This window comes from Phaenicophaeus curvirostris, chromosome 26 (assembly GCF_032191515.1).
Source record: "Phaenicophaeus curvirostris isolate KB17595 chromosome 26, BPBGC_Pcur_1.0, whole genome shotgun sequence".
Classification (NCBI taxonomy): Eukaryota; Metazoa; Chordata; class Aves; order Cuculiformes; family Cuculidae; genus Phaenicophaeus; species Phaenicophaeus curvirostris.
This window is the reverse complement of record NC_091417.1, coordinates 2,992,860-3,017,752: the sequence shown is the minus strand read 5'-3', so window position 1 is coordinate 3,017,752 and position 24,893 is coordinate 2,992,860. Positions and strand designations below refer to the sequence as shown.

Below are 24,893 nucleotides of genomic sequence, written 5' to 3'. Positions count from 1 at the left end.
GCGTGGCTAGACGGGGAGTGCAGCCAATGGGGCGTGGCCATGGAATGGGGGCGTGGCTAATGAGCAGGGGCGTGGCCAAAAGGGGCGTGGCTAAAGGGAGGGGCGTGGTCACCACGAACAGGCATGTCAACCGCTAGGGGGCGTGGCCAAATGAAAGGGGGCGTGGCCAAAGAGTCGATGCCCCTAAAGGGCGTGGCTAAGGTGGAAGGGGCGTGGCCAACAGGAAGGGGCGAGCCGTTGCTAATGAAGGGGGCGTGGTCAAAGGGAGGGGGCGTGGCCAAGACCATGGTCGCTCAAAAGGGGGCGTGGTTAAAGAGGGGGCGTGGCTATCGCGGCGAGGCGAGGGGCGTGGCCAAGGCGTAAGGGGCGTGGCCAACAGGAGGGGCGTGGTTGAGGGATGGGGCAAACAGTTGCTAAAGGGAGGGGCGTGGCCAAAGGGAGGGGGCGTGGCCAAAGGGAGGGGGCGTGGCCAAAGGGAGGGGGCGTGGCCAAAGGGAGGGGGCGTGGCCATGATGAGTGAGCTAAGGGGCGTGGCTAAGGCGAGGGTTGCTCAAGGGGGGCGTGGCTAATGAGGGGCGTGGCTAAGGAGGGGGCGTGGCCATCGCGGCGAGGCGAGGGGCGTGGCCAAGGCGGAAGAGCGTGGCTAAGGGAAGGGGCGTGTCCCTGGGGCGGAAGCGCGGGGGCGGGGCTGGCGCCGCCGCGGAGCGCGGGTTGAGGCGGGGCTGGGGGGGGGGGGGGGGTCGCGTCGGCCCCGTCCCGGTGCCGGTGCACGATGCGGCGGCCGTAAGGATGCATCGCGCCGAGCTGCGCGAAGGGGAGGCGGCCGCCGCCGCCGCCGCCTCGTACCGGGTGCTCAGCCGCCTGCTGGGCTACGGAGCCGGCCCGGAGGCCGCGGTGGCGGGCGGCTTGGCGGGGCCGCTCGGGGCCGTGAACGGGCGCTCGGCGGCGGGGGCGGCGCTGGCCGCGGGGGTGGTGGTGGGGCGGGGCGCGGCGGCGCTGCGGGCCCCGCGGCCGCAGCTGATGGTTTTCCGCAACGCGGAGCGCGGCGAGGAGGAGGAGGAGGCTGGAGCGGGGGGGCCCGAGCAGCTGTGCCCGCGGCACCGGTGCGGCCCGGAGCCCAAGGAGGCGGCACCGGGAGGGCTGGAGCTGCAGCTGGCGGCGCTGGGGCTGCGGCCGCCGGGGCTCGGAGCCAAGGGGGCCGCCGGCTGCCCGTGCCCGTGCCTCGGCCCCCCCGCCGCCGAGGAGACCAGCGATGCCCTCCTGGTGCTGGAAGCGCTGGAGCCCGACGACAACGAGAGCTGCTCCGAGGACGAAGCCGGGGGGTCCCCCGGGCGTGGGGCCTCCCGGCCCCCCGGGAGAGGAGCCGCCCCCCCCCCCGCCCTCCCGCAGCCGCCGCCGCCGCCCGGGGCCGGGAAGGGGTCCCTGCGGGTCCGTCTCAGCCGCCTCTTCCGCACCAAGAGCTGCAGCGGCGGCTCCGCCGGCGGGGACGCGGCGGGGAGCGAGGCCCGGCGGGGCGGGGACCTGCCCGTGTCGGCCGGGAGCCTCCTCGATGTGTGCGGGGGCCGCGCCCGGGAGGAGGCGGGCAGGTACGGGGGAGACTGGGGGGGGCCTGGGCCCAGGGGCTGGACTGGGGGGGGGAAGGCCTAGGGGGCCTCTGGGGGAATGAGGTGGGGTGGGAAGGAGTTAGGGGGTTCTGGGGGGCTGAGGTGGGGTGGGAAGGGGTTAGGGGGGTGCTGGGGGGCTGAGGTGGGATGAGAAAGGGGTTAGGGGGGTTCTGGGGGGCTGAGATAGGATGGGAAGGAGTTAAGGGGGCTCTGTGGGGCTGAGGTGGGATGGGAAGGAGTTAAGGGGGCTCTGAGGGGCTGAGGTGGGATGGGAAGGAGTTAAGGGGGCTCTGGGGGGCTGAGGTGGGATGGGAAGGAGTTAAGGGGGCTCTGGGGGGCTGAGGTGGGATGGGAAGGAGTTAAGGGGGCTCTGGGGGGCTGAGGTGGGATTAGGGGGGTGCTGGGGGTCTGAGATAGGCTGGGAAGGAGTTAAGGGGGCTCTAGGGGGCTGAGGTGGGGTGGGAGGAGATGGAGGTCCCTGCCCCTGGGGCCTGAGGTGGCATGAGAAGGGGTTAAGGGGGTTTTGGGGGGCTGAGGTGGGATTAGAAGAGATTAGGGGGGCTCCGTGGGGGCTGAGGTGGGATGAGAAGGGATTAGGGGGGTGCTGGGGGTCTGAGATAGGCTGGGAAGGAGTTAAGGGGGCTCTAGGGGGCTGAGGTGGGGTGGGAGGAGATGGAGGTCCCTGCCCCTGGGGCCTGAGGTGGTATGAGAAGGGGTTAAGGGGGTTTTGGGGGGCTGAGGTGGGATGAGAAGGGATTAGGGGGGCACCGGGGGCCTTAGGTGGCATGAGAAGGGGTTAAAGGGGTTTTGGGGGGCTGAGGTGGGATGAGAAGTGATTAGGGGGACTCCATGGGGGCTGAGGTGGGATGAGAAGGGATTGGGGGGGCTCTGGGGAGCTGACGTTGGGATGAGAAGGGGTTAAGGGGGCTCCGGGGACCTTAGGTGGCATGAAAAGGTGTTAAGGGAGTTTTGGGGGGCTGAGGTGGGCTGAGAAGGGATTAGGGGGGCTCTGGGGGTCTGAAGTGGGATGAGAAGGGATTAGGGGGGCTCTGGGGGGCTGAGGTGGGATGAGAAGGGATTAGGAGGGGTTCTAGGGGGCTTAGCGGGGTGGGAGGGAATAGGGGTCTTTGGGGGCCTGAGCTGGGGTGGGAAAGGTGGGGGCTCAGCTGGGGTCCCCAGCTTTGAGGGGCTGAGCTGGACTGGGCAGGGTGTGGGGGTCCCTGGCGTAGGGGAGCTGAGCTGGATTGGAGCCAGGGGGGATGTCTCCTGCCCTGGGGGGGTGCAGAGGGTCCCAGCCCCATGGGACTCAGGTTGGAGGGGGTGTGGGGAGGTCCCCAGCCCCAAGGGAGCTGAGCCAGGCGTGGAGGGGGGATTCTCAGCTCCAAGGGCTGAGCTGGGCCAGGGATAGGGGGGTTCATCTCCATCCCTGGGAGTCTGAGCTGTACTGGGGTTTAGGGGGTGGGGGTCTCTGGCCTTTGGGGGTGGGTGGGTTTGGGCTGCAGGTCACAGGGAGCAGCTGGTGGCAGCTGGAGAGCTTGGTTGGTGTTCCCGTGGTGTCTAGGAACAGGATGGGTGAAGCGGCTGGGGTGCAGAGCGAGGAGATGGTGCTGTGCTCCAGGAGCAGCTGAGATTTGAGGTTTCCTTTTGCCCTCCTGTGTCTCCTAGAATGGTTTCCTGAGGCTCGGGAGTGTCACAGAGGGGCTCCAGCTTTGGAGGTGGTGGGTGCTTTGCTGTCCCTGTGCTCTCTGGGTGCTTTGAGACAGGATGTGGCTGGAGGGACAAACCCTGGCACCTCTTGGTGTGGGACTCTGTGCCCCCCTGTCCCTCTGCTCTGTTGGCTCCAGCTCTCCTTGTGTTCCAGCAGGAGCCACGAGCCGCTTGCTACCAGACAGAGAGGGCAAAGGGCTGCTCCGTACCTGCTGCCGAAGCTCCAGTTGCTCCAGAAACCACTTTCTGGGGGGGTTCCCAGGAGCAGGGCTGAGATTCCTCATAGAGGAGGCAGGGAGAGCCGGCACAAGGTCTGTGCAGCCAGCCCAGGAGCAGCTTTAGGTGACAGAACAGCCTTTTGAGTGTCCCAGTGGCCCCTCGTGCAGTTAATTCACCCCTGGAGCTTTCCCCAGGCTGGCTCTGCGGATGCCACCCTTGGATCAGGTGTGACCCGCAGCGATGGCTGCCGGGCACTTGGGTGACCCTAAAGGCAGCCAGGAGGTAGTGGAGACCACAATTCCCTCCCCTTGGAAGCAGAGGATGGCTTTGGAGATGGGACAGCCTCAATTCCCATGTCAGCTCCCAGCCTTGGCAGGTGTTGAGTCCCCCTGAGCTCCTGTGAGGAGCTTCTGCAGGTGGTGAAGGAGCTTTCTGCAAGGGCTTCGTTCCCCACAAATGAGTCAATGGGCTCAAACAGTAACGAGTGTCCGGTAATGACATAATGTTTCGCTAATGGGCTTGTGGTTTGTTTCGTCGTGGCGCTTGACAAGAGTGTGGAATCCTTGGGATTTCCTAGTGCTGGGATTCAATGGCGGAGAGCTGGGAGTCGGCTTTTGGTGGGTTTTGAGCGTGGAAGCACCGTCTTGCTGCCCACATCTGCCCTCGGGTCAGTCATTTTAATGGTCATTCCTGTATTCTAGCCTTGTCCAAGTTTGCTGCGCTAATTAGGTGATATTTTAACAAAGGTTACTTCAAGGTGCTTGATGCAGCAACTCCTGTGGTTCAGGGATGACTTTGCTGCTCCCAGCTCCTGCTGACGAGGGCTGGATTATCACAGAATCATAGAATCACCAGGTTGGAAGAGACCCACAGGATCATTGAGTCCAACCATTCCCATCAATCACTAACCCATGTCCCTCAGCGCCTCGTCCACCCATCCCTTAAACCCCTCCAGGGAAGGGGACTCAACCCCCTCCCTGGGCAGCCTCTGCCACTGCCCAATGACCCTTTCCATGAAAATTTTTTTCCTAATGTTCAACCTAAACCCTAGCTGGATGTGCTGAGAAGTGAGCGTTTGGCCTCACCAGATGCTGCTTTTTTTTTTTTGTCCTCTCTGGATGCCCTGGTCTCTCAATTCTGAGGTCAGTAGTGCAGTTAAGTTGATTTTCTGCTTAATGCCAGGGTAACGGATGTTGTCTGCTGCTTCACGCCCATCTTTGTTGGTTGACTAGGAGGAAAATTGAGCTTTCCTTGCATGTACTGAGAGCTGGAGTTGGTTCCCTCCCGACGCGTGATCCCTCTTGATACAGGATGGATCTGGTGTTCACCAAGATAGGAATGGTTGGACTCGATGATACGGTGGGTCTCTTCCAACCTGGTTATTCTATGATTCTATGAAGAGTCGCTGCTGCTGTCTCTCGTAGCTGGCGAGATGTGCTCCAAGCAACGTTTGCATTTGCTGTTGAGCTCTTGTTCCTGACTTGCAAGCCTCCAGGCTGGTGGTGAAGGGTGCTGCCTTGGATGTTATCCAATCCAGCTCTTTTAAACATCCGTGAGAAGCAGAGTTCCTGCTATTTGGAGTTGCTGCTCAAGCTTCCCATCGTGCTGCAGGTCCTGGGGCAGCACCAGGCAGCTCTGCCTCCCTGCACTTAGGAAGGAACCTGGTGATTCTATGATTATCTAAAATCAATAGTTGGGCTCTGCTGAGCTGTGGGAGCGCATCCTCAGCCAGTTTGTGGATGATGCTGGGCTGTGTGATGCGGTCAAGAGGCGGAAGGAGGAGGTGGCATCCAGAGGGACCCGGGCAGGTGGCCTGTGCGAACCTCGTGAAGTTCAACAAGGTCAAATGTGAGATCCTACACGTGTGTTGGGGCAATTGCAAGCACAAACACGGGCTGGTTGGCGAGTGGATTGGGAGCAGCCCCGAGGAGGAGGACTTGGGCTGCTGGTGGATGAGAAGCTCAACCTGAGCTGGCAACGTGCGCTCGCAGCCCAGAAGCCACCCGTGTCCTGGCTGCATCCACAGCCGTGGGACCAGCAGGGAGGGGATTCTGCCCCTCTGATGAGAGTCCAGCTCTGGAGTTCTCAGTGCAGGAAGGATGTGGAGGTGTTGGAGTGAGTCCAGAGGAGGCCACAGAGACAATGTGAGGGCTGGAGAACCTCCTGTAGGAGGCCAGGCTGAGAAAGTTGGGGTTGTTGAGCTTGGAGGAGAGAAGGTTCTTGGGAGAGGTCGAAGTATGGCACGTGAGAGCTGCGCTGATGCTCAGCTTTTTCTTGTTCTCCTCTCTTGAATCCAAGTAAGTTTTTGGCAGCAGGGATACGTTCCTCTACTCGTATCATCCCCAGATTCAAGTCCTGGGGGTGCCATACTCTGTGCCTCAGTTTACCAGCATTTTCTCTGGATAAAGCCCTTCGGCATTGCGGGAAGGTTTTGAATTGGGAGAGCACTGCCCGCAACATTGTTATAAAACTGCTGGTTTGGGAAGCGAACACCATGGGAATTGCTGCTATCCTTGGGTCCTCATCAGTTTTAGCTGTTTCCATCCATCTCAACAACTCCAGGTTTTGCTCGCCTGCCTTCCACGTGGGTTTTGAATCCCTTTAGGGGCTGGCATCCTCCAAACCCAGCATGAGGATGCTTGCTGTGGGCTCAGCCCTTCCTCGCGCAGGGACCCAACCTGTTTGTCGAAGGCGTTTGGCAATGCCTGATCCGGAGGAATCGCGTGACGGCTGTTGTGAAACGGCTCCTTGGCTCTGGTTACCATACCTGCTTGGGGTTTTTCGTTCCAAAGACTTTATTAATTACCTCGTTAGAGCGATTTGCTTCGGAGCAGGATGGGGACCCAGCCCTACTGGTTGGCCGCCCTACTTGGACCAAAGGGAGCTGCATAAACACACGGCGCTGAGCTGGATCTGTGAGGAATGGGGAAGAGTCTCTTGATTTGAAGTCAAGCAGCGCTTTCTGGTGGGATGCACTGAGTCTCCTGATCTCTAATAGTGTTTTTCTTATTCCCAACAGGAAACACAGACTGACAAGAACTCAAAGTGCCTTTTCCCCGGTTGTGTTCAGCCCCCTCTTCACAGGTAAGGATTGGAAGGATTTACAGCGTGGTGTTTCATTTTGCTATGCAAGAGCAGCGTGTGCATAACGATTCGCGCTGGATGCTCCCTCTGAGTGCAAACTGGGATCTCCGGAGGGGTCCTTCTGTCCTTGCTTGTCCTCAAACCTCCAACAAGAGGAGCTGTAAAAGAACACGGCTGTTGCACATCCGCGTTTTGCAATTCCTCTTGTTGAAACACAGGTTTGGTTTGCGCTCTTGGAGGGGAAGGTCCATCCTCCCCACCAGGCTCTCTGCATCCAAGTGGTTTGGAAAATCCCCTCTGGAGCACGTGCAGCTCCGTGCTCCCCTCTTGCGGTTCAGGAGGAGCTCAGACCAAACCTCACTTCTCACTTGGACCTGCTGCGTGACGGCTCTGGGAATTGAAACCTCTTTTGTGGAGCCCTGCCTCATCCTCCTGCGTGTTTTCTCTCTCTCTCCGTGCATCCTGCTTGCCTCTGACCTTCCCTTTTCTGCCAGGGCAGGGGGAAGTTGGCTGCTTTACAGATGGTGTGAGGGGAAAGTCCTGCTCTGCTGGCAGCTGGAAGCTGCCGCACCGAAAATCTCCTTGTCATGGTCATGTGGGCTCATAGTCAAAACAGTCCTAGCCACAGGGCTTGGGGAGATCCGGGCTCAAGATCTGTGTGAGTAGGAAGCCAAGGTCACCAGTGAGCATTTTTCAGCTGCAAGGGGGTTTACGTGGCTTGGAGTGAAGGTCAGATTCAAAATGAATTCATGTTGAGGGTCTTATTGTAGGGCAAAGGAATCAAAATGTGGTTGTGTAGCGATAGCTGTGTTAGAAGATGATGCTGGGCAGAGCCGAAAGTCGCATCTTGCTGTTGATGTGGATATTTGGTGGTGGAGAGTGGCTGGAGCGCTTGGTGCAGGAGCTGGTATGTGGTCTGTGGTCCTGACAGCGCGAAGCCTCTTTGGAGAGCAGCTCTGATGCACTGTGAGCTGGTTTGAACTTCAGAGAAGTGCTCTTCCAGGCAGAGCGTTCATTTGGCTTCTTGGAAATTGGTAACTGGAAGCTTCTGATGGGCTGCTGTGGTTTCTCGTGGCTCGTTCAGCTCTTGCAGAAGCAGAGTGGGGCCACGGTGCTTGTTCTTTGCTCTATCGAATCACTGAGGGTGGAAAAGCCCTTTAAGCTCATTCAGTCCAACCCCACTGTGTCCCTAAGCACTGTGGCCCTGTGGTTCTTGAACCCCCCCAGGGATGGAGACTCCCCTGCTGCCCTGGGCAGCCCCTGCCAGGGCTTCACCCCTTGGTCAGTGAAGGAATTTTTCCTAATATCCAATCCAAACCTCTCCTGTCCCTGGGGGATCCCTGCTATTCCCTGGGAAGGTTTTGAAAGCTGAGTTACTGCAACTCCTCTGCTTTTCTTTTGGGTTCATAAGATGAATGCAGCTTTATTTTTAGGATGTGGCAAAGAAAGACTTGCTGTGCGCGTTGCTCACGCCCATAATCCCACAGGGAGAAGGTGCCTCGGATAATAACCAGCCCTAAATATTCCTCTTGGCATCGCTTATTAACAACCAGGGCTTGTAAAAGCAGGAGGAAGCTGAGTCAATATTGTCCCGTGTAAGGCACGGGAAATATGTTGTTAGGGACTTCCAAGAGGTGGGTGATGCTGTGGGCGGCATCCGGGGCAGGAGAGGAGTTCCCTGCCCACAGGAACTGAAATCCAAGGCAGCCAGGTTGCCTTGTCCTTGAGACCTGGGTTCAGGTGCTTGGGATGTTTTGGTTTCGGTGTTGGTGGCTCAGCAGAGCCTGGTTACAGTGATTTTTTTGGGGGAAAAACTTGCCTGGGCTGCAGCAGCACTGCTTAAAGTCTCCCGCTGGGATTCAGGTGTTTTCCTTTCGGGTCTTGGTTTGGTGGATTTGTTTTTCTCCCATGATTTTAGGCTAATTTTAAGCTTTTCTGGTTTAATTTCGCTATCGTAGTTTGTGTCATTATTTTCCTCAAGCTTTATTCTGGATCTGGAGCCTTTAGTCTTCAGGGAATTCTAGTTACTTAACGTAAAAGCCTGTCCAGCTCCTTTCAGAGCTGGTGCCCTCCTGGCCTTTGGGGTAGGAGCTGTTTCTGTTTGATCACCTAAGGTGTTTGTAGGCAGACTCAGACCATCGCTGTAGGAATGTTCTCTTGTATTTCTGGGCCACTGGGTGCTCCCTGGACCTGTGAAACTATTTCCCAGGTGTTATACAAAGCACCAGTGCTGCCCAGCATCTTTGGACTCTGCTCCATATGTGAAGGTCTCACGGTGCTTTCCTCATCGCATCCTCCTGGTGCTGGACTTGGGGTTTGGGCACGTGTACCAGCATCCATCATTCCCTTCCTTCTGACCTCTGGGCTGCTGTAGCAGAGCTGATCCATGTCTCAAAAGCCACGTGGCAGGGAAACTCAATTTGGAAACAGCTAAGATGATTTTCCTCTGAACCCTGCAGAGGTTTCTGCCCCTTCTCCTCCTCCCGTGCCTCCCCGCTCTCTGGCAAAGGTGCTTGGCTAACGGTTTTGCTCCGCCACCCCGCAGGTGAAACGGTGTCACTGGTGGACGTGGACATCTCCCAGCGAGGACTGACCTCCCCTCACCCTCCGACTCCGCCGCCTCCACCGCGAAGAAGCCTCAGCCTGCTAGGTACCATCCCAGGGAGCATCCCTTGTCGTGCATCCCCGCGGGAGCGTGAGAACTGCCTCTCTGCCCCTGCAGCGATGGCACAGGAGTGTCTTGAGGGTCTTTGGCAGCGCGCTTGCTGCCTGCTCCCCCGACCCCCTAACGTGCCTGCTTACCCTTCCCTGGGTTTCTCTTGGATCAGCCCGGAGGGGCGAGTGGTGGTGGAGCAGTTGGGGGTAACGTGCTGGTTTCGCAGTATTTCTCCTGCTTCTGGAAGCTTTTTTTTTTTTGGGTGAGGCTGCTTCCCCTCTGTGCTCCCTGGTTGGTGGAAGAGGAGGTTCCCTGGGAGGCTTCTGTACCTGGAGCTTGGCTTAGCTGCTCCACATCCTCCTCTGGTGGAGGTTCCTCCGAGCAGGAGCAGCTGAGGATGGGGAAAGTTAGCCGTAGCGAGCAGCACCTTAAACTTCCAGTGCTCTGAAACCTGGAAATGCCTGGAAATGAGGTGCTGGTTGGGCTGGAAAGTGAACTCCTTCACCCTGGGAGAGCGTGTCAGCGTGTGTGTGCGAGGCTCTGAGGGGCTGCTCGGGAGCGAGAGGAGGATGATGAGCTGTGGTGGGAAGCTCTGGGTGTCACCGAGTGCTGCTTTGCTCGGGCTGCGTTGTTAGGCGCTCGCTGGCGCAGAGCTCGCTTGCTTTCCTGTTTCCTGAATCTCTTGCCTCTGTTCTCTCCTAGATGATATCAGTGGGACGCTGCCTACATCTGTCCTAGTGGGTCCGATGGGTTCCTCCCTGCAGTCTTTCCCTCTGCCTCCGCCTCCTCCGCCCCATGCCCCAGGTCAGCTGAGCTTTAGCAGCAAAGTAGTGGCTTTTCCTTCATGGATCTGGGCTTTGGTGGCTTTCTGGGTTAACTTTAAGGCTGCATTTTGGGCTTTAACAGGGCTGGTCTTGGCTTTGCCTGCTCAGGGACGTGGGTGCCAGTGTCAGGGCTCTGGTTTCCATGTGCTGTGGCTCTTGTTCACAGTGGTTGTGCTGGCAAAGTGTCTGCTGGTCTCTTCTCCCAAGTAACAAGCAGTAGGATGAGAGGAAACAGCCTCAAGTCGTGCCAGGGGAAGTTTTTCCCAATATCTAATCTGAACCTCCCCACCACAAACTCCTTTCCAGGAGCTGCAGAGACCGATGAGGTCACCCCTCAGCCTCCTCTTCCCCACACCAAATAGCCTCAGAGTCCTCAGCCGCTCCCTGTTCTCCAGCCCCTTCCCCAGCTCCGTTCCCTTCTCCGGATGTGTTCCAGCCCCTCGATATCTTTCTTGGAGTGAGGGGCCAGGATTTGAGATGTGGCCTCCTCACCAGTGCTGCTCCTGCTGGCCACGCCACGGCTGATCCAAGCTAGGATGCTGTTGGCCTTCTTGGCCACCTGGGCCCCTGCTGGCTCACGTTCAGCCCCTATCAACCAGCAAGTTAGTCACCTTGGAAGATCCTGTAGTGATTCCCACTGTGTCCTTCCCATGGATGTTCTCCTTAGAATCATAGAATCACAAGGTTGGAAAAGACCCACTGGATCACCGAGTCCAACCATTCCCATCAATCACTAACCCATGTCCCTCAGCACCTCGTCCACCCGTCCCTTAAACCCCTCCAGGGAAGGTGAATCAACCCCCTCCCTGGGCAGCCTCTGCCAGTGCCCAATCACCCTCTATGTGAAGAATTTTTTCCTGATGTGCAGCCTGAACCTCCCCTGGTGGAGCTTGAGGCCATTCCCTCTCGTCCTGTCCCCTGTCCCTTGGGAGAAGAGCCCAGCTCCTTCCTCTCCACAACCTCCTTTCAAAGGGGAGTTGGAGAGAGCAATGAGGTCTCCCCTCAGCCTCCTCTTCTCCAGGCTAAACACCCCCAGCTCTCTCAGACGCTCCTCTTGTTCTCCAGCCCCCTCACCAGCTTCGTTGCTCTTCTCTGGACTCTCTCCAGTCCTTGTGCTGGTCAGCCCAGCTTTCTTGTCCCTGCTGCAGCTCCGCTCCTGCTGTCCCGCGCTCTGGAGCTGTGTGGGGCAGCTCATCCTTGGGGTGAGCTCCCCGCAGATGAATGTGACCTGAGCTGTCTCTCCCTCTGCAGACGCCTTCCCCCGGATTGTCCCGCTGAGGCCAGCAGAGGCGATGCCCGGCCAGCCCACGCCACACCTGCAGTGTCCACTCTACCGCCCGGACTCCAGCAGCTTCGCGGCCAGCTTGCGAGAGCTGGAGAAGGTAACGGTGACACGGGGGTGGGAGCGGCCAGGGTTGAAAGCCTGTGGATCTAGCGTGTGGTTTTGGGGCCTGAGCTGGGAGCATAAGATTAGGGTAAGACTGGGAAATCCCTCCTGCCTTTCTCCTAGTGAGCTCTTCGAGGCTAGAAAAGTGTTTTGTTGTGCGTGGAAAGGATGTCAGTCTCTTCTGGGTGGTAAGGGATTGGAGAATCGTGGAATGGGTTGTGTTGGAAGGGACCTCAAAGCCCATCCAGTTCTACCCCTGCCATGGGCAGGGACACCTCCCACTGGATCAGGGGCTCCAAGCCCCATCCAACCTGGCCTTGAACCCCTCTAGGGATGGGGCAGCCACCCCTGCTCTGGGCAACCTGGGCCAGGGTCTCCCCACTGTCACAGGAGATCATTTCTTCCCAAGATCTTATCTCAATCTCCCCTCTTTCAGCTCAAAACCATTCCCCCTCATCTTGTCCCTGCCCTCCCTGATCAAGAGCCCCTTCCCAGCTTTCCTGGAGCCCCTTTCAGTCCTGGGAGCTGTTCTAAGGCCTCCCTGGAACCTTCTTTTCTCCAGGCTGAACAACCCCAACTCTCTCAGCCTGCCCTCATATGTGAGGATGTGATGATGTGCTCTCGTCCCAGAGCAATAATCCCAAACTCCTGGGTGGAAACAACCTTACACTTCCATTTTGGCATTTAAAGGGAATTAACAATCAAATCGTATTGTGTTTGGTAGCTGATAAAGTCTTTGTTAACATCTGCTGATGTTCTGGCTCTCTCTTTTCCCAGTGCGGGTGGTACTGGGGACCGATGAACTGGGAGGATGCAGAGATGAAGCTGAAGGGGAAACCGGATGGATCCTTTTTGGTCCGAGACAGTTCTGACCCCCGCTACATCCTGAGCCTCAGCTTTCGATCGCAGGGCATCACCCATCACACCAGGATGGAGCACTACAGAGGTGAGAGCGGTGCTGGGGATGCTGCTGTGGTTGGATTTTTATTCTGAGAACTCTCGGCACGCTGTTTTCGCCCTTCCTACCTGCTGAGCTCACCCTCCTGTGTGGGCAGCTTCTCACCTGGTCCACACGCTTTGCCTGCTCATCTTCACACGTGGTTTTCAGTGTCAAACTCTTGCACAGAGAGCTGTCCTCTGGCCCAGAGAGAAGCTGCCCTGAAACCAGTGGGCAAGCATTAATAACAGTTCCTGTAGAGCCTTGTCATTAAATGTGCCTCCAAATGATGGGGTCGGAGGCTTCTCAGCCAACTTGCTGCAGGAGACAGGGGTTTGCAACCTTTCTGAGCAAAGCTCCTCTTTTTTTTTTTCTTTTTTCCCCTTGCCCTGGGGCTGCTGTCACCGTCCACCTCTGGAAGAGAAACCCAGCAGCGCTTCTGGTCTTGAGACCCTCTGATAGAAAGGTGCCCCAGTGTTAATTCTGACCCGTCCAGAGCCAGCACCCCTGTCTATTGTGGAAGGAGGAATCCTCCAGGGACGCTGGGGAGGGGCTCTTGGTCAGGGAGGGCAGGGATGGGATGAGGGGAATGGTTTTGAGCTGAAAGAGAAGAGATTGAGATGAGATCTTGGGATGAAATCTTTTCCTGTGATAGTGGGGAGGCCCTGGCTCAGGTTGCCCAGGGAGGTTGTGGTTGCCCCATCCCTGGAGGGGTTCAAGGCCAGCTTGGATGGGGCTTGGAGCAACCAGATCCAGTGGGAGGTGTCCCTGCCCATAGCGGGGTGGAACTGGATGGGTCTTGAGGTCCCTTCCAACCCAAACGCTTCTGTTATTCTATGATAAGGATATTCCTCACCCTGTGCTTACAGAAATGACAAGAAGCTCTCTCAGCTGGAGATGTGAGGCTGCCTGTGCAGTGGATTCTTTCTGACAATTGAGTTTTAGAGCAAAGTTCTTTTAGCTGCTGGGCCAGTTCCTTATTTCAGGGCTGGGCTGCATCCATTCTCGGAGCTTCCTTAGCCTGGTGTCCCTTCCTGTTCCTCAAGCTTCCTTCTTGCTGCATGGATCAAGCTTGGTGCTGCTGTTTTCCCTGGAGCAGCGCTCTGAGCTGCGACACCGCATCAGGGATTGCATTTTTGGGTGCAGCACTTGGCTCCACGTCGGCAGCCCCGTGCTCCCCCCAGCCCTGTGCTGAATGTGCTGCGGCAGCGTGGAAAACTGCCGACCCGAGCACTCTGATAAACCCAGGAAGGTGACAAATGCGGAGGCTGGAGGAATGGTAAAGACAGAAACGCTTGACCTTCAGCTCTCAGGTACATGAGAGGAAAGAACAGAAATTCTTCATCTTTTTTTAGGTTGGTGTTTGTGCTTTGTCCTTTGCATCTACTGAGCTGCTTCAGATCCCAAGCACTTATTCTGGATATCTAGCGGGTGCTAACCTGGATAATTGCTCCCAGCCTGCTCTGTAGCAGCGATGAGGGGTGTCTGGTCCCACAAAAGCCTCCCAGGCGTTAAGCTGTGGGCTCTGTAGCCCCTGTGTTGCTTCTCCTGTGACCCTGACTATCCTGCATTTCTGCCACCTCTGATTTTCTGGAACTGGTTGGTGCCGCTGGGGGAGATGGTCCTCAAAGAAATCCCTGCCCTGAAATCTGCACCAGGTACCTGCGGTTTGGCTCCCTCTTCTTTACGTGAGTGCAGGGTGTTTTTGGAGTCTCTGGTAACAGCACTTGAGCGGAGGGTGGTGGTGTCATAGAATCACAGAATAACCAGGTTGGAAGAGACCCACCGGATCATCGAGTCCAACCAGGTGTCACACACCTCCTGCTGGAATCCCCCCTCCCCAGCATCCCTGAGCCTGGCTCTGGCTCTGTCCTAACCACAACCCTTGTTTTCCCATTTTCCTCTTCCTGGTGAAGCTCAGCTCTTGCTGGAGCGCTGACAAATCTGCAGATAAACAGGGAGATGGCGGGGACGCAGGCAGCAGAAGGGAGGATAAATGGCTGCATTTTGGTGCCAGGAGGGGGTGTCTGGTTGCAGCACAAAGCGATTGTGAGACTGGTCTGACTTGAGGCTTAAACTTAACCTATTTAGAGAGCTGTAAACAGGTTAGAGGCCGCCTTTCCCTGTGTCGCCCGTCTCCGGTTTCATTGTTTGCCACTTGAGCTCGGTGCATTCCTTGTGTCTGGTGGCAGGGAGGACCCTGTCCGGGTACCTTGATCCTCCTTCTGGCTTGGCACTTATTGGAATAAAGGTGTTTGAAACAGCTGGTGAGAAAACAGAATCATGGAATAGAATCACAGAATGGTTTGGCTTGGAAGGGACCTCAAAGATCATCCAGTTCCACCCCTGCCATGGGCAGGGACACCTCCCACTGGATCAGGGGCTCCCAGCCCCATCCAACCTGGCCTTGAACCCCTCCAGGGATGGGGCAGCCACCCCTGCTCTGGGCAACCTGGGCCAGGACCTCCCCACCCTCACAGCAAAACATTTTTTTTCCTAAGATCTCATCTCAATCTCCTCTCTTTCACCTCAAAACCATTCCCCTCATCCTCTCCCTGCCCTCCCTGATCAAGAGCTCCTTCCCAGCTTTCCTGGAGGTGAACATAGGCATGAGAGCAGCTTCCATCTTGCTTTGAAACGAGTGATCCTGGACAGCTGTGGGCTGGCAGCTGAGGACTTCAGCACCCGTAGCGCTGTGTTTATGTACCTCTATGTGGGTTTAACCACTCTGATGAGCCAGCTGTATTTGAGGTGCTGTAGATGGGATGCTGCGGAAGAGCAAGGATCTACCAAGCTCAAGTATGCTTTGATAGTTGAAGTTTGTTTCCAACTTCAGGCAAGCAAGGCTTAGAATCATAGAATCATAGAACCACCAGGTTGGAAGAGACCCACCGGATCATCCAGTCCAATCATTCCTATCAAACACTAAACCATGTTCCTCAGCACCTCGTCCACCTGTCCCTTAAATCCCTCCAGGGAAGGTGACTCAACCCCCTCCCTGGGCAGCCTGTTCCAGTGCCCAATGACCCTTTCTCCGAAAAATTTTTTCCTAAAAACCGACTTATGGCCGTGCTCAGGCTAAAGTGGTCATGTTGTCATGTCTTTCTGCATCTCCTCAGTTCTTGGAGAGCGCTGGTTGCAGGGCAGCAGCATCCTTGCAAGCTGGTGCCACTGGGGTTTTCTCTTGGTGCCCTGCCTCATCCCAGCTCCAAGAAGCAGTCAGTTCTGGTCTTTGAGAGCACCAGACTCTTGGCTAAATGTCTCCTCCTGCCACCAGTGCTCCTGTAACATGAAGCCTTTTCTGTTCTCTTGGAAGGGACCTTCAGCCTGTGGTGCCATCCCAAGTTTGAAGACCGCTGCCAGTCTGTGGTGGAGTTCATCAAGAGGGCGATCATGCACTCCAAAAATGGGAAGTTCCTGTACTTCCTCCGATCCAGGGTTCCAGGTGAGTCTCCTGCTCCAAGCCAGGGCTGTTTGCTCTGTGATTGGCTGTGGACGTGTCCTCAGAGTCAGGTAACACGGTGTTGGTGCTGCACTCAGTGCCCTGGTCTGCATCCTTGCTCAATAATTTCTCAGGAGGGTTTTGAGGAGCTCTCACTCAGCAGCTGGAGCACTTGTATGAGGAAACTTCCCAAACGTTTCTTTCCAGGAGTGTGGAAACATGATACCATCTCACACTAACAAATGGAGACTGGAAAGCTGCTCCTTCAAGGAGCAATTATTTGGCTACTAAAACTTTCTTCCCTCCCCAAGTCTTGCTCCTGCTGTTCTTCTGAACCGTTCCATGCTTTGCTTTTCCCAGTTCTCCCTTAGCTGAGACCCACCTGGGGCTGTCAAGAGGTGAGACGTTAAGCTGAATGTGTGGGAATGCTTCCAAGTGTGAGCTCAAAGCGAGCCTCGAGCAACAGATGCTGTAGGTTCAGAGTCCCTGGGGGGACTGCGATGCCAGAGCCCATCACCAGGCAGGAGATTGTGAGCAAGGAGGGAGAGTTAGTGTGGATTTGAAGCAGGTTTGATTGCTTGTTTCCCCGTTCATCAAACTCCTGTTCCTTAAATGGCCTCACGGCTTCCTCCTGCTAAATCCAGGCAGGCAACACGGGACCTGTATCTTCTGTATCTCATTTTTTTGTGGTTCTCGCTCATCTGGCTCGGTGTATCGCAAAGCCAGCCCCAAAGTCCAATGGGAAAGGTGTGGAGGACTCTGCCAGATGGGTAAATGTGCCCCTGCCTTGCGAGTGAGCAGCAGTAGGGCACTGAATTTGGAGAGCAGGTGAGCAGCGATGCTTTGAATGGAACAGCAGAACAGAAATGGGAGTGCAGAGATGGATGGAGCAGTGAGGCAGAGAGTGGCAGGAGGATTGCTGTGGTCAATCCGCAAGTGCAATTGTCCTATATTTGCTCCCTATCCTGTTACCATCGTGCCTGCAGGCCCTGATGGTTTCAGCAGCCTCCCTGTGGCCCTGCAGCGTGGATTCTTCCCAGAGAGTTCCTGGTCTGAAGAGACAGGAGAGGAGGAGGGATGGGATTCCCAGCAGCCCAGAGTCACAGTCAAATCCATTCAGTGTTGCCCTCTGCTGCAGGCACCGCCAAGAGCTGGAAGACTGATTTATAACTTGGCCATGCTTTGGGGAGGAGAGGGATGTCAAGCTGGCTTTGCGCTGTGCCCTACCTTCAAAAAAATCCTTTCAACTTAAAAATCCTTGACTTTCCTGATGCTGAGATCTCTTCCCCTTGGGATTAGGGCTGTGAGGGCTTAAAACTCCAGGCAAATATCTTAAGACAGGATTTGCTCTAGAAAAACATCATTGAAAGGGAAAACACCCCCTCAAAGAGCATTGAGTCCCTTGCTGCCTGGTCCCCTCTGAGCTGCCAGCTGGCTCCGGGTCCTGCCCCTCCATCTGGGTGCAGCCTTGGACCTGGGCGCTTCTTGATCCTTGAAAAACAAAGCCACATCGCGTGGATGCCCGATGTTTAATGGGAGGGTATTTAGGAGCTGCATCTCCCCAGCGTGCTCGTTAGTGCTGTTCTCCTGCTCGAGTGGTAACCGCTGCTCGGAGGAGGGGGCTCTTTCCAGCTTGCATCTGGCTCCTGGCAGCACACGGAGCTTGTGCTGCGTCCCCGCAGTCGCTGGCTGCGCTCCCAGAGGCCAATTCCTTTTTGGTAGGAGAATAAGGAGCAGGGGCAGGGTGGCGGGGTGAGAATCCAGCCTTCAATTGATTGCTGTTCTTTGCTTTCTCAAAAGCTGGCTCGCAGCTTCCTGAGCTGCCTGGAGCAGTTTTGAGCCCATCTTAGTGTGAAGAGCCTTCCCTTTTCTCCTTTCACTCCGTTGCCCACGGAGACAAGCCAGCGGGAGGGGGTTAGAGTGTAACTACCCTTGAATCCTGCTGTAAAGACAGATAAAACCTTGTGCTGTGAGTGAACCCAGCTCCCAAAGATCCTTCCTGGTGCTCCTGCCGACCTCTGGGTGCTGTGGGCTCGATTGTTGCTCTTGACTCTGGGTGGAGGAGGACGTTCTGCTGGCTGGATGCAGCTCAGCCCTGCGTGGGGAGCTGGCTGGAGCGGAGCTGCCACCTCCTCTGCCTTTGTGCCCAGCCTCGTGACCCCAAGAATGAGCAGCTCTGGCACAGCTTGAGCTGACCGAATCCCCCAGCTTTTTAATGCCTCGCTTGAACTACCCAAAGGGTTATGCAGAGCAAAGCCTACGTGCTGGTCATGCTGCCTGCCTTCTGCTTTGGCTATTCTTCTGCATCCTTTCAAAACCTTCTCAGTGTCAAGTGATGCTTCGTCTGCCAGCCTTGAGAGAGAGAGGGATGGTTGGGAGCTTGCAATGTCCTGGGATCTGCTTTTCCATAGCCGCCTCATCGCATCAGAGCGATGTTGTCTTGTTAGGAAGGCTGGAGATACTTGGCAGCCAAAGGATTTCACCCCAATCCCGAGCGACTCCGAAGCTGTGGGCTCCTGGGGAATTCTGCTGTTGGACACAGCCTTGCAGAGAGCTCTGATTCCCAAGAGCCAGCTTTTCCTTTCTGAATTGATAGCTGTTCCTTTCTAACGTAAAGCTCATGTCCACTATTGCTTTTTTCCAAAGGTCTCCCTCCGACGCCTGTGCAGCTCCTGTACCCAGTCTCCAGGTTCAGCAACGTCAAATCCCTTCAGCACCTTTGCCGCTTTCGGATCCGGCAGCTGGTCCGAATAGACCACATTCCCGAGCTCCCTCTGCCCAAGTAAGTCTCGAGAGCTGGGCTGGGGATGAGTCTCTTTGGTTTCCTCATAGAGTCATGGAATGGTTTGGGTTGGAAGGGGCCTCAAAGCCCATCCAGTTCCACCCCCTGTGCTGTAGACAGGGACGCTTCCCAGTGGATCCAGTTGCTCAAAGCCCCATCCATCCTGGCCTTGAACACCTTGAACTCCTCCTTGACCTTCACAGGCACTGAGAAGGCATCTGTTTCTGCAGCAGGGGCTCTGGGATGGGTGTAGTTGACTTCTTCAGCCTCAGAACAGAAGTGGGGATCAGCTCAGGAGCAAAGTTATCTGCCAGTGCCACAGCCTTGGGGCACAGGCTCCCGTTCCTGCTGGAGGTGGCTGTGCTGGGTGGGCTGAGAGGTGTTCTGGTTACCCTTTGCAGAGGTTGGTGTGATTGTGGCACGGGGTTAAAGCTTCTGTCTGTTCCTTTCCCAGGCCCCTGATCTCCTACATCCGCAAGTTCTACTACTATGACCCGCAGGAGGAGGTGTATCTGTCGCTGAAGGAAGCTCAGCTTATCTCCAAACAGAAGCAGGAGACTGAATCCTCCACGTAGCGAGGCTGCCTCGCCCGTCTTGTTGCTGCCACTGATGGTACGTGTGTGCTGCTGGTCCGTGAATCCCTCTGATAGCAAAGAAAACACAAAATCCTCCAGAAGAAGTTGTGGCTCTTCACTCTGTGGTCTTCTACCATTGCCCAGCTTTGCTTGGAGAGTGGAACAAGGCTTCTGCTGCCTTCTTGTGCATGTTTGTGCCCCCACAAGCCTGTGCTCACTCTCATGCCGAGCCATGTGTATTATAGAATTGTTAGGGCTGAAAGGGATCTCAAAGCCCATCCAGTTCCACCCCTGCCATGGGCAGGGACACCTCCCACGGGATCAGGGACTCCAAGCCCCATCCAACCTGGCCTTGAACCCCTCCAGGGATGGGGCAGCCACCACTGCTCTGGGCAACCTGGGCCTCCCCACCCTCCCAGGGAAACATTTCTCCTTAAGATCTTATCCCAATCTTCCCTCTTTCAGCTCTCTTCCCTCTGTCTTCTCCACTAGGAATTTGACTGTTGCCATCCTGTAGCCCACGTGGGGCGGTGGTGGGAAGGAGGCACATGACAGTGCAGCCTGCTTCTGCCGTGCCGCTTCTGCTCTCAAGCTCTTTTGTACAGAGAAGAGGGTTCCAGACTCCTAAGAAGCACAGCAGAATGGGAACAAGAGCTCCTGGCTGAGGGCGAGGGGACTCGGAGACAGCTGAGCCCAGCTCACGGACTCCTTGCGGAACAAAGAATGTCATGGCACTATTTCCAATGTTTTGAAAGTTTTATTTTTGATGTCTTCTTTTTCCCGTTTGTTTGTTTTCAGCATGAGAAATACTGTCTTATGATCAGCTGAATTTTATTGTCCTCTCTTGGAAACTTCAAGGTGGGGAGAGAGAGAAGGGGACTCTCAAGGAAGATCTGCTCCGGGCATTATGGCAAGACTGTACTTTGGTCCTCGCCAAGAGGACCTACTTGGAGCAGAATGAGCTGGGGTCACATGCAGCTACGTGGAATAACTTTGGGGTAGCGTGAAGCTCTGAAGAGCGGATGGTTGCACAGCTTCCCTGCTCTCTAGGATTTGGGAGAAGAGGACCAAACCTCATCCTGGGCAGCTGAGCTTTGCAGCTGGATTTTCAGGGGGATCCTCTATGCTTTTAAGTTTTGCCCAAGGGAGGAAGAGCATGTGAGTTGTTGGGATGTCCTGGAGCCTTCTGCCAAAGGGAATGGCTGCTGCTGCCCGAGGAGCAAGGGCTGCTCCTCTGAGGAGGCGTCGTTCACGTAGCAAACACTGGAAGATGTTGCTGAACCCCTCTGAGTGGGTAGAAGGTGGCAAAGCCGCTGCTGTACCTGTTGCAGCAGCTCAGGGACCAAAGGCACTGGCTGTGGTGATCTTGGTCTTTTGGAGCCATGGGACGTGCACTTTGAGCCTTTCTCTGGCTGCATCCAGAAGCTGTGAAGTGGCTTTCTGTAGAGCTGTGAAGGATCCTACACTGGGGCATTAAAAGGCATTTTTGAGCGATTTAGGGCAGGAAACAGACACCTGAAGGTTCTTTTGGGATGGCACCTGGTCTCTGTGAGCTTGCTTGCTGCTTCCTCCTCTCCCTGACATGTCCGTGGAACCACAGCAGTTCAGGAACAGCAAAGCCACGAGAGGTGGCAGCTCTTGCTGTGGCTCTGAGCTGAAGTACCCCCACTCCTTCCAACCCCAGTCTGCTGTTTTATGCATTGCAACAACTGCAAAGAGTTTTCGTTTCGTGAAACTTCAACTTTGCCCAAAGCGATGCTGAGAAGTCTTGGAGAAGCATCTTTCCTTCTGTATCCAAGCAAGTGTTCTGTGCGCTCGGCCTGAACGAGGGGAGGGTCCATCCTGCACCAGTGTGGTCTGAAGTTGCGATGCTGCTTGTGGCCTGGATCCCTGGGTCAAAGCTCAGTGCCCTGTGAGTGCTTAGGAGCTGCTTGGGACTTTGGTCCTTGCCCTGCGGAATGATCCATGTCCTTGAATTAAATGCAAATTCCTATTATCTGCTTGTGCTGAGCATTGCTACGAAGGGTGCTAAACAAATCCTCCCGTCCCTGTCTTTACCCTCGCCTCTGGCCTCTGTTTTGGTCTTGGAAGAAAAGTGTGTTTTAAAACAGATCTGGCTTCCAGGTGAAACCGATATCAAAGCTTCACGATCTGTAGAAATACCTCATCGGACACTACGTGCTACTGACTTTGTGTCATCGGGGCAGTGGATAGCGGGAAGGGGAGCTGCTCCGCGATGTGCTGAGCAGCATATCCTGACCCTCAGCGGAATTGGAGCTAATTCAGGCTGTAGCGACTGTGTCCCCTGCGCGTGGGGAGCGGCTTTCATCCCTCCAGTGCCACTACGTCCCCTCCCCTGGGCTGTGGACCTCCAGCTCGTACCGATTTATCCGTGGAGCCCGCGAATAAGTCTGACTCAAACACACAGCATGGGGGAAACGCACAGTCTAGGGGGAAAAGCACCTGGACTTGTGTGGGTGAAACTCAAATATCCACATCCCTGCTGCATCTCGGCTCTCCATGTGCTGAAGATTTGAATCTTCCACCTTATCCGTATGCTGGAAAGGAAAACCTTCCCGAGAACCAAGCCCGGTGTCCCGCTCCGTGCCAGCGAAGAGCGATGTGCCTGGTAAATGTGTCTCCTGTCAGGCTGCTCTCCAAAAAGAGACCCTGGAGGCAAGGGTATGATGGCTTGGGATGGGGTGTGGGATATGTGAGATGGAGAAACTGTGAATCTCCCTTTGCTGAAGCCAGGGAGAAGCCGGTCCTCTCCCTGGTGTGATGGTGTGGCAGCATCCTCCCTCCTTCCTTCCCTGTTCTGGGATGGAGGGGCACAGGCTGGGCTTGGGAAGGGAAAGCAGCCAGCTTTGAGAGCAGATCGGGAAACCTGAGCACTGGGAATCGGCGCAGAGCCTGTCCTGCCGATGCTGGGTGTGCCTGGGGTGGAAACAACCGTGCTTGGTGGTGGGTCCTCCATCCAGGGAGCTCCCTGTGTCCCTGGAGCTCCACGTGAGGGTGGATGGTGTGGCATGGTGGCTTTCGGAGCCTTTGGAGCAGCCAGGCTTTAGGGGTAATACTTGAATTGTGTGCCACTGTCCTTGGAGGACTTCTCCCAGCAGCTTGCCAGTGCTCCTGTGGTCACTGGAGACCTGTGCGCAGTGGGGACAGCCCTCCCCAGGCTGGGGCCACCAGCCGGGCTTGGAATCTGTCTGAAATCATTCAGTCATGGAATGGTTTGAGTTGGAAGGGACCTCAAAGCCCATCCAGTTCCACCCCTGCCATGGGCAGGGACACCTCCCACTGGATCAGGGGCTCCAAGCCCCATCCAACCTGGCCTTGAACCCCTCCAGGGATGGGGCAGCCACCACTGCTCTAGGCAACGTGTTCCAGGACCTCCTCACCCTCACAGCAAAACATTTCTCCCTAAAATCTCATCTCAATCTCCCCTCTTTCGGACAGGGAATGGTGGGACTCCAGTGCTGATGTGCTTGGTGTTGGCTGTAGCAGCACCAGACCCCTCTGCGGATCTGGGTGAAGCAGTGAGATCAGCTCTGCTGTGAAGGCAGCAGATGCTCCTCAGCCTTCTCGGGGCCCTGCTCCACCTCTCCGTGCTCCAGGAGCAGCAGGGGAGCTGGAGCGTGGTCAGTGCCAGCCGGCTGCCTGTGGCTAATAGTGCTGGATAAGATCCCAAGGTCAACTGTAGTTAACAGCCTTCTCTGGAAATCCATTTAAAGCTGTTCCTAGAGTTCCTTCTAATCTAGGTGTAAGGGGAAAGAGGGACTAGATCTGCTGTTTGGGCATGGAAAGGGTTTGGAGCTTGGGTTTCCAGCCTGGATGTGAGTGGAGCGAGCAGGGTGGTCACTGCTGAGGGGGTGCTGGTCTTTGTGGACACGTTTGAGGCCCTGGAGGTGGTTCAGTTGCATCCCACCAGTGACTCCCCATCCCTGTTTGGGGGGGAACACCTATTTGCATCCTGCTGGGAATGGTTCTGTAGGTTGGTTCTGGAGGCTGATCTCATCCTGCTGATTTGGAAGAACTTTTTTATAGCCTCCTTTGTCCAACCTTGAATTCTGCAGGGACTGTTGCCGTTTTCCTCCCTCTGTCAGCAACTGGAGGCGGATGAGCAATGAAACGGAGCATAAAAACCACCAAAGCGCAGAAAGCACCCATGGAAAACTCTGTTTCCAGCTGGGTGGGTGCATCCTTCAGCTGTGGGGAGGACTTGTGGACTGGCAAGATCCCATGGCAGGGTTTGAAGCCGGCTTCTCCATCAGCTCCTCTCCCTGCAGCCCCTTTCAAGGCAGGGAGCGACCTGGCTCGCTCCTGCAGGTGAAGTTCAGAAGTTCTCAGCTCAGGATGAACCAGCTTTGGGGGCCAGAAGAAGGGGAAAAGATTCATCCTTAGCTTGGTTTGGGTGGTAGCTGCTGCAGGCAGGGTGGGAACCACCTGAGCAAGAGGGAATCCATGGGTTTGAAGACACTGGGCATGCGATGCTGATGGATCTGGCCAGGTTTTAAACCCTTAGGTGGTTTTTAGGAGGGACCCGTGTTATTGTGCATATGCCTGAAGGAGCCTGTGGATGGTGGCCTGGGCTGGAGTCTCTCCTGGGACATTTTGGGGTAGAAACAACTGGAAAGCAGGTTTTGTAAAAGAAAGGATGTTCCAGGAGGAAGGGAACTGGCTGTTGTGTTTTTCTCTTAGCAGTTAAGATCTGCCTTTGGGATGATTTTACCCTTAACATCAGGTCTGAGCCTACCCTTGGAGAGCTTCGGGGCACCCCCCTGAGCCTCCTCAGTTTCTAGGGATGCAGGGATTTATCAGCAGCCCACAAGGGCTTCATGGAGACCTCAGCACCCACCCAAGCCCTCTCTGCTTTTTGGGATGCAGGGATTTATCAGCATCCCCCAAGGGCTTCACAGGGACCTCGAGTCCCCTCAGCTTTCCAGGGATTTATCAGTAGCCCCAAGGATCCATGGGGACCCCAATCCACCTTTCTGGGATGCAGGGATTTATCATCACCCCCCTCCTTCGCCTCTTGCTCCTCGTCCAGAGTCTTCCAGGTGAGACAGGGCTGCTGGGACCCCCCCCATCGCGAACATCCCCTGGGATGAAGGGGATCCCAGCTTCTCTGCCTCCCCCTGTGCCTCCAGCTGCAAAAGCACAACCGGTGCCCCCACCCCAGCAGGGCTTTATTCTAAAAATCAGTGAGTGACACGGGATCTGGATTTGTTGTTAGGGAAGGAAGGAGCGGATACCGGCAGCTCCCAGTGCAGGACCTTGTACCGTCGTTGCCCTTTGGCAGAAATGCAGCTTTGCTTAATTTTATTTTAATTTTTTTTTTTTGGTGTGTGCTTAATTTATTAAAATAGTTGCTGTATAATTTATTTTCATAAACTATATTAAAAAGTTACTAAATGGTAAAAAAAAAAAAAGAAAAGCAAAACAGGCTTGCAGGCCAATCTTTCAGAAGAAAGAAGAAAATGTTTTTGATATAAACATGACAAATGCACTTTTGGGTGTGTTTGGTTATTTTTGGGGGTGGGGAGGGGGCGCCTGGCTGTACCGGGGTGGGGGGGGATTGTCTGTATATATTGTGTTAATAGGCATGTTTGGCCTCGTGGAGGGATGTCGGTCACCGCTGTGGGTCCTGGGGGGGAAGACAGAGTGGAATTCCTG

At 55.8% G+C, this 24,893-nt stretch overlaps 1 protein-coding gene across 2 annotated transcripts; it reads left to right on the top strand.

Annotated features, from left to right (window-relative positions):
- The first annotated feature begins 747 nt into the window (after positions 1–747).
- SOCS7 (suppressor of cytokine signaling 7) lies at positions 748–24,601 on the top strand. Of its 2 annotated transcripts, none has more exons than XM_069876763.1 (10): positions 748–1,586; positions 6,550–6,614; positions 9,160–9,264; positions 9,973–10,074; positions 11,346–11,476; positions 12,259–12,427; positions 15,735–15,863; positions 18,507–18,642; positions 19,097–19,254; positions 20,016–24,601. In XM_069876763.1, exons 1-9 carry the CDS (start codon positions 790–792, stop codon positions 19,215–19,217), a joined length of 1,755 nt encoding a protein of 584 aa, XP_069732864.1. In that variant the 5' UTR covers positions 748–789; the 3' UTR covers positions 19,218–19,254; positions 20,016–24,601. The 2 variants fall into 2 exon arrangements, with proteins under 2 accessions (XP_069732864.1, XP_069732863.1); XM_069876762.1 differs by having other exon boundaries at positions 750–1,586; positions 19,710–24,601.
- The last annotated feature ends 292 nt before the right edge of the window (positions 24,602–24,893 follow it).

Excerpts from the sequence above, each read along its gene's own strand:
- SOCS7 (XM_069876763.1), top strand. The coding sequence starts at position 790 with ATGCATCGCGCCGAGCTGCGCGAAGGGGAGGCGGCCGCCGCCGCCGCC. Across the intron at positions 6,615-9,159 it reads GTTCAGCCCCCTCTTCACAG|GTGAAACGGTGTCACTGGTG; the intron begins GTAAGGATTGGA and ends GCCACCCCGCAG. Across the intron at positions 18,643-19,096 it reads CCCGAGCTCCCTCTGCCCAA|GCCCCTGATCTCCTACATCC; the intron begins GTAAGTCTCGAG and ends TTCCTTTCCCAG.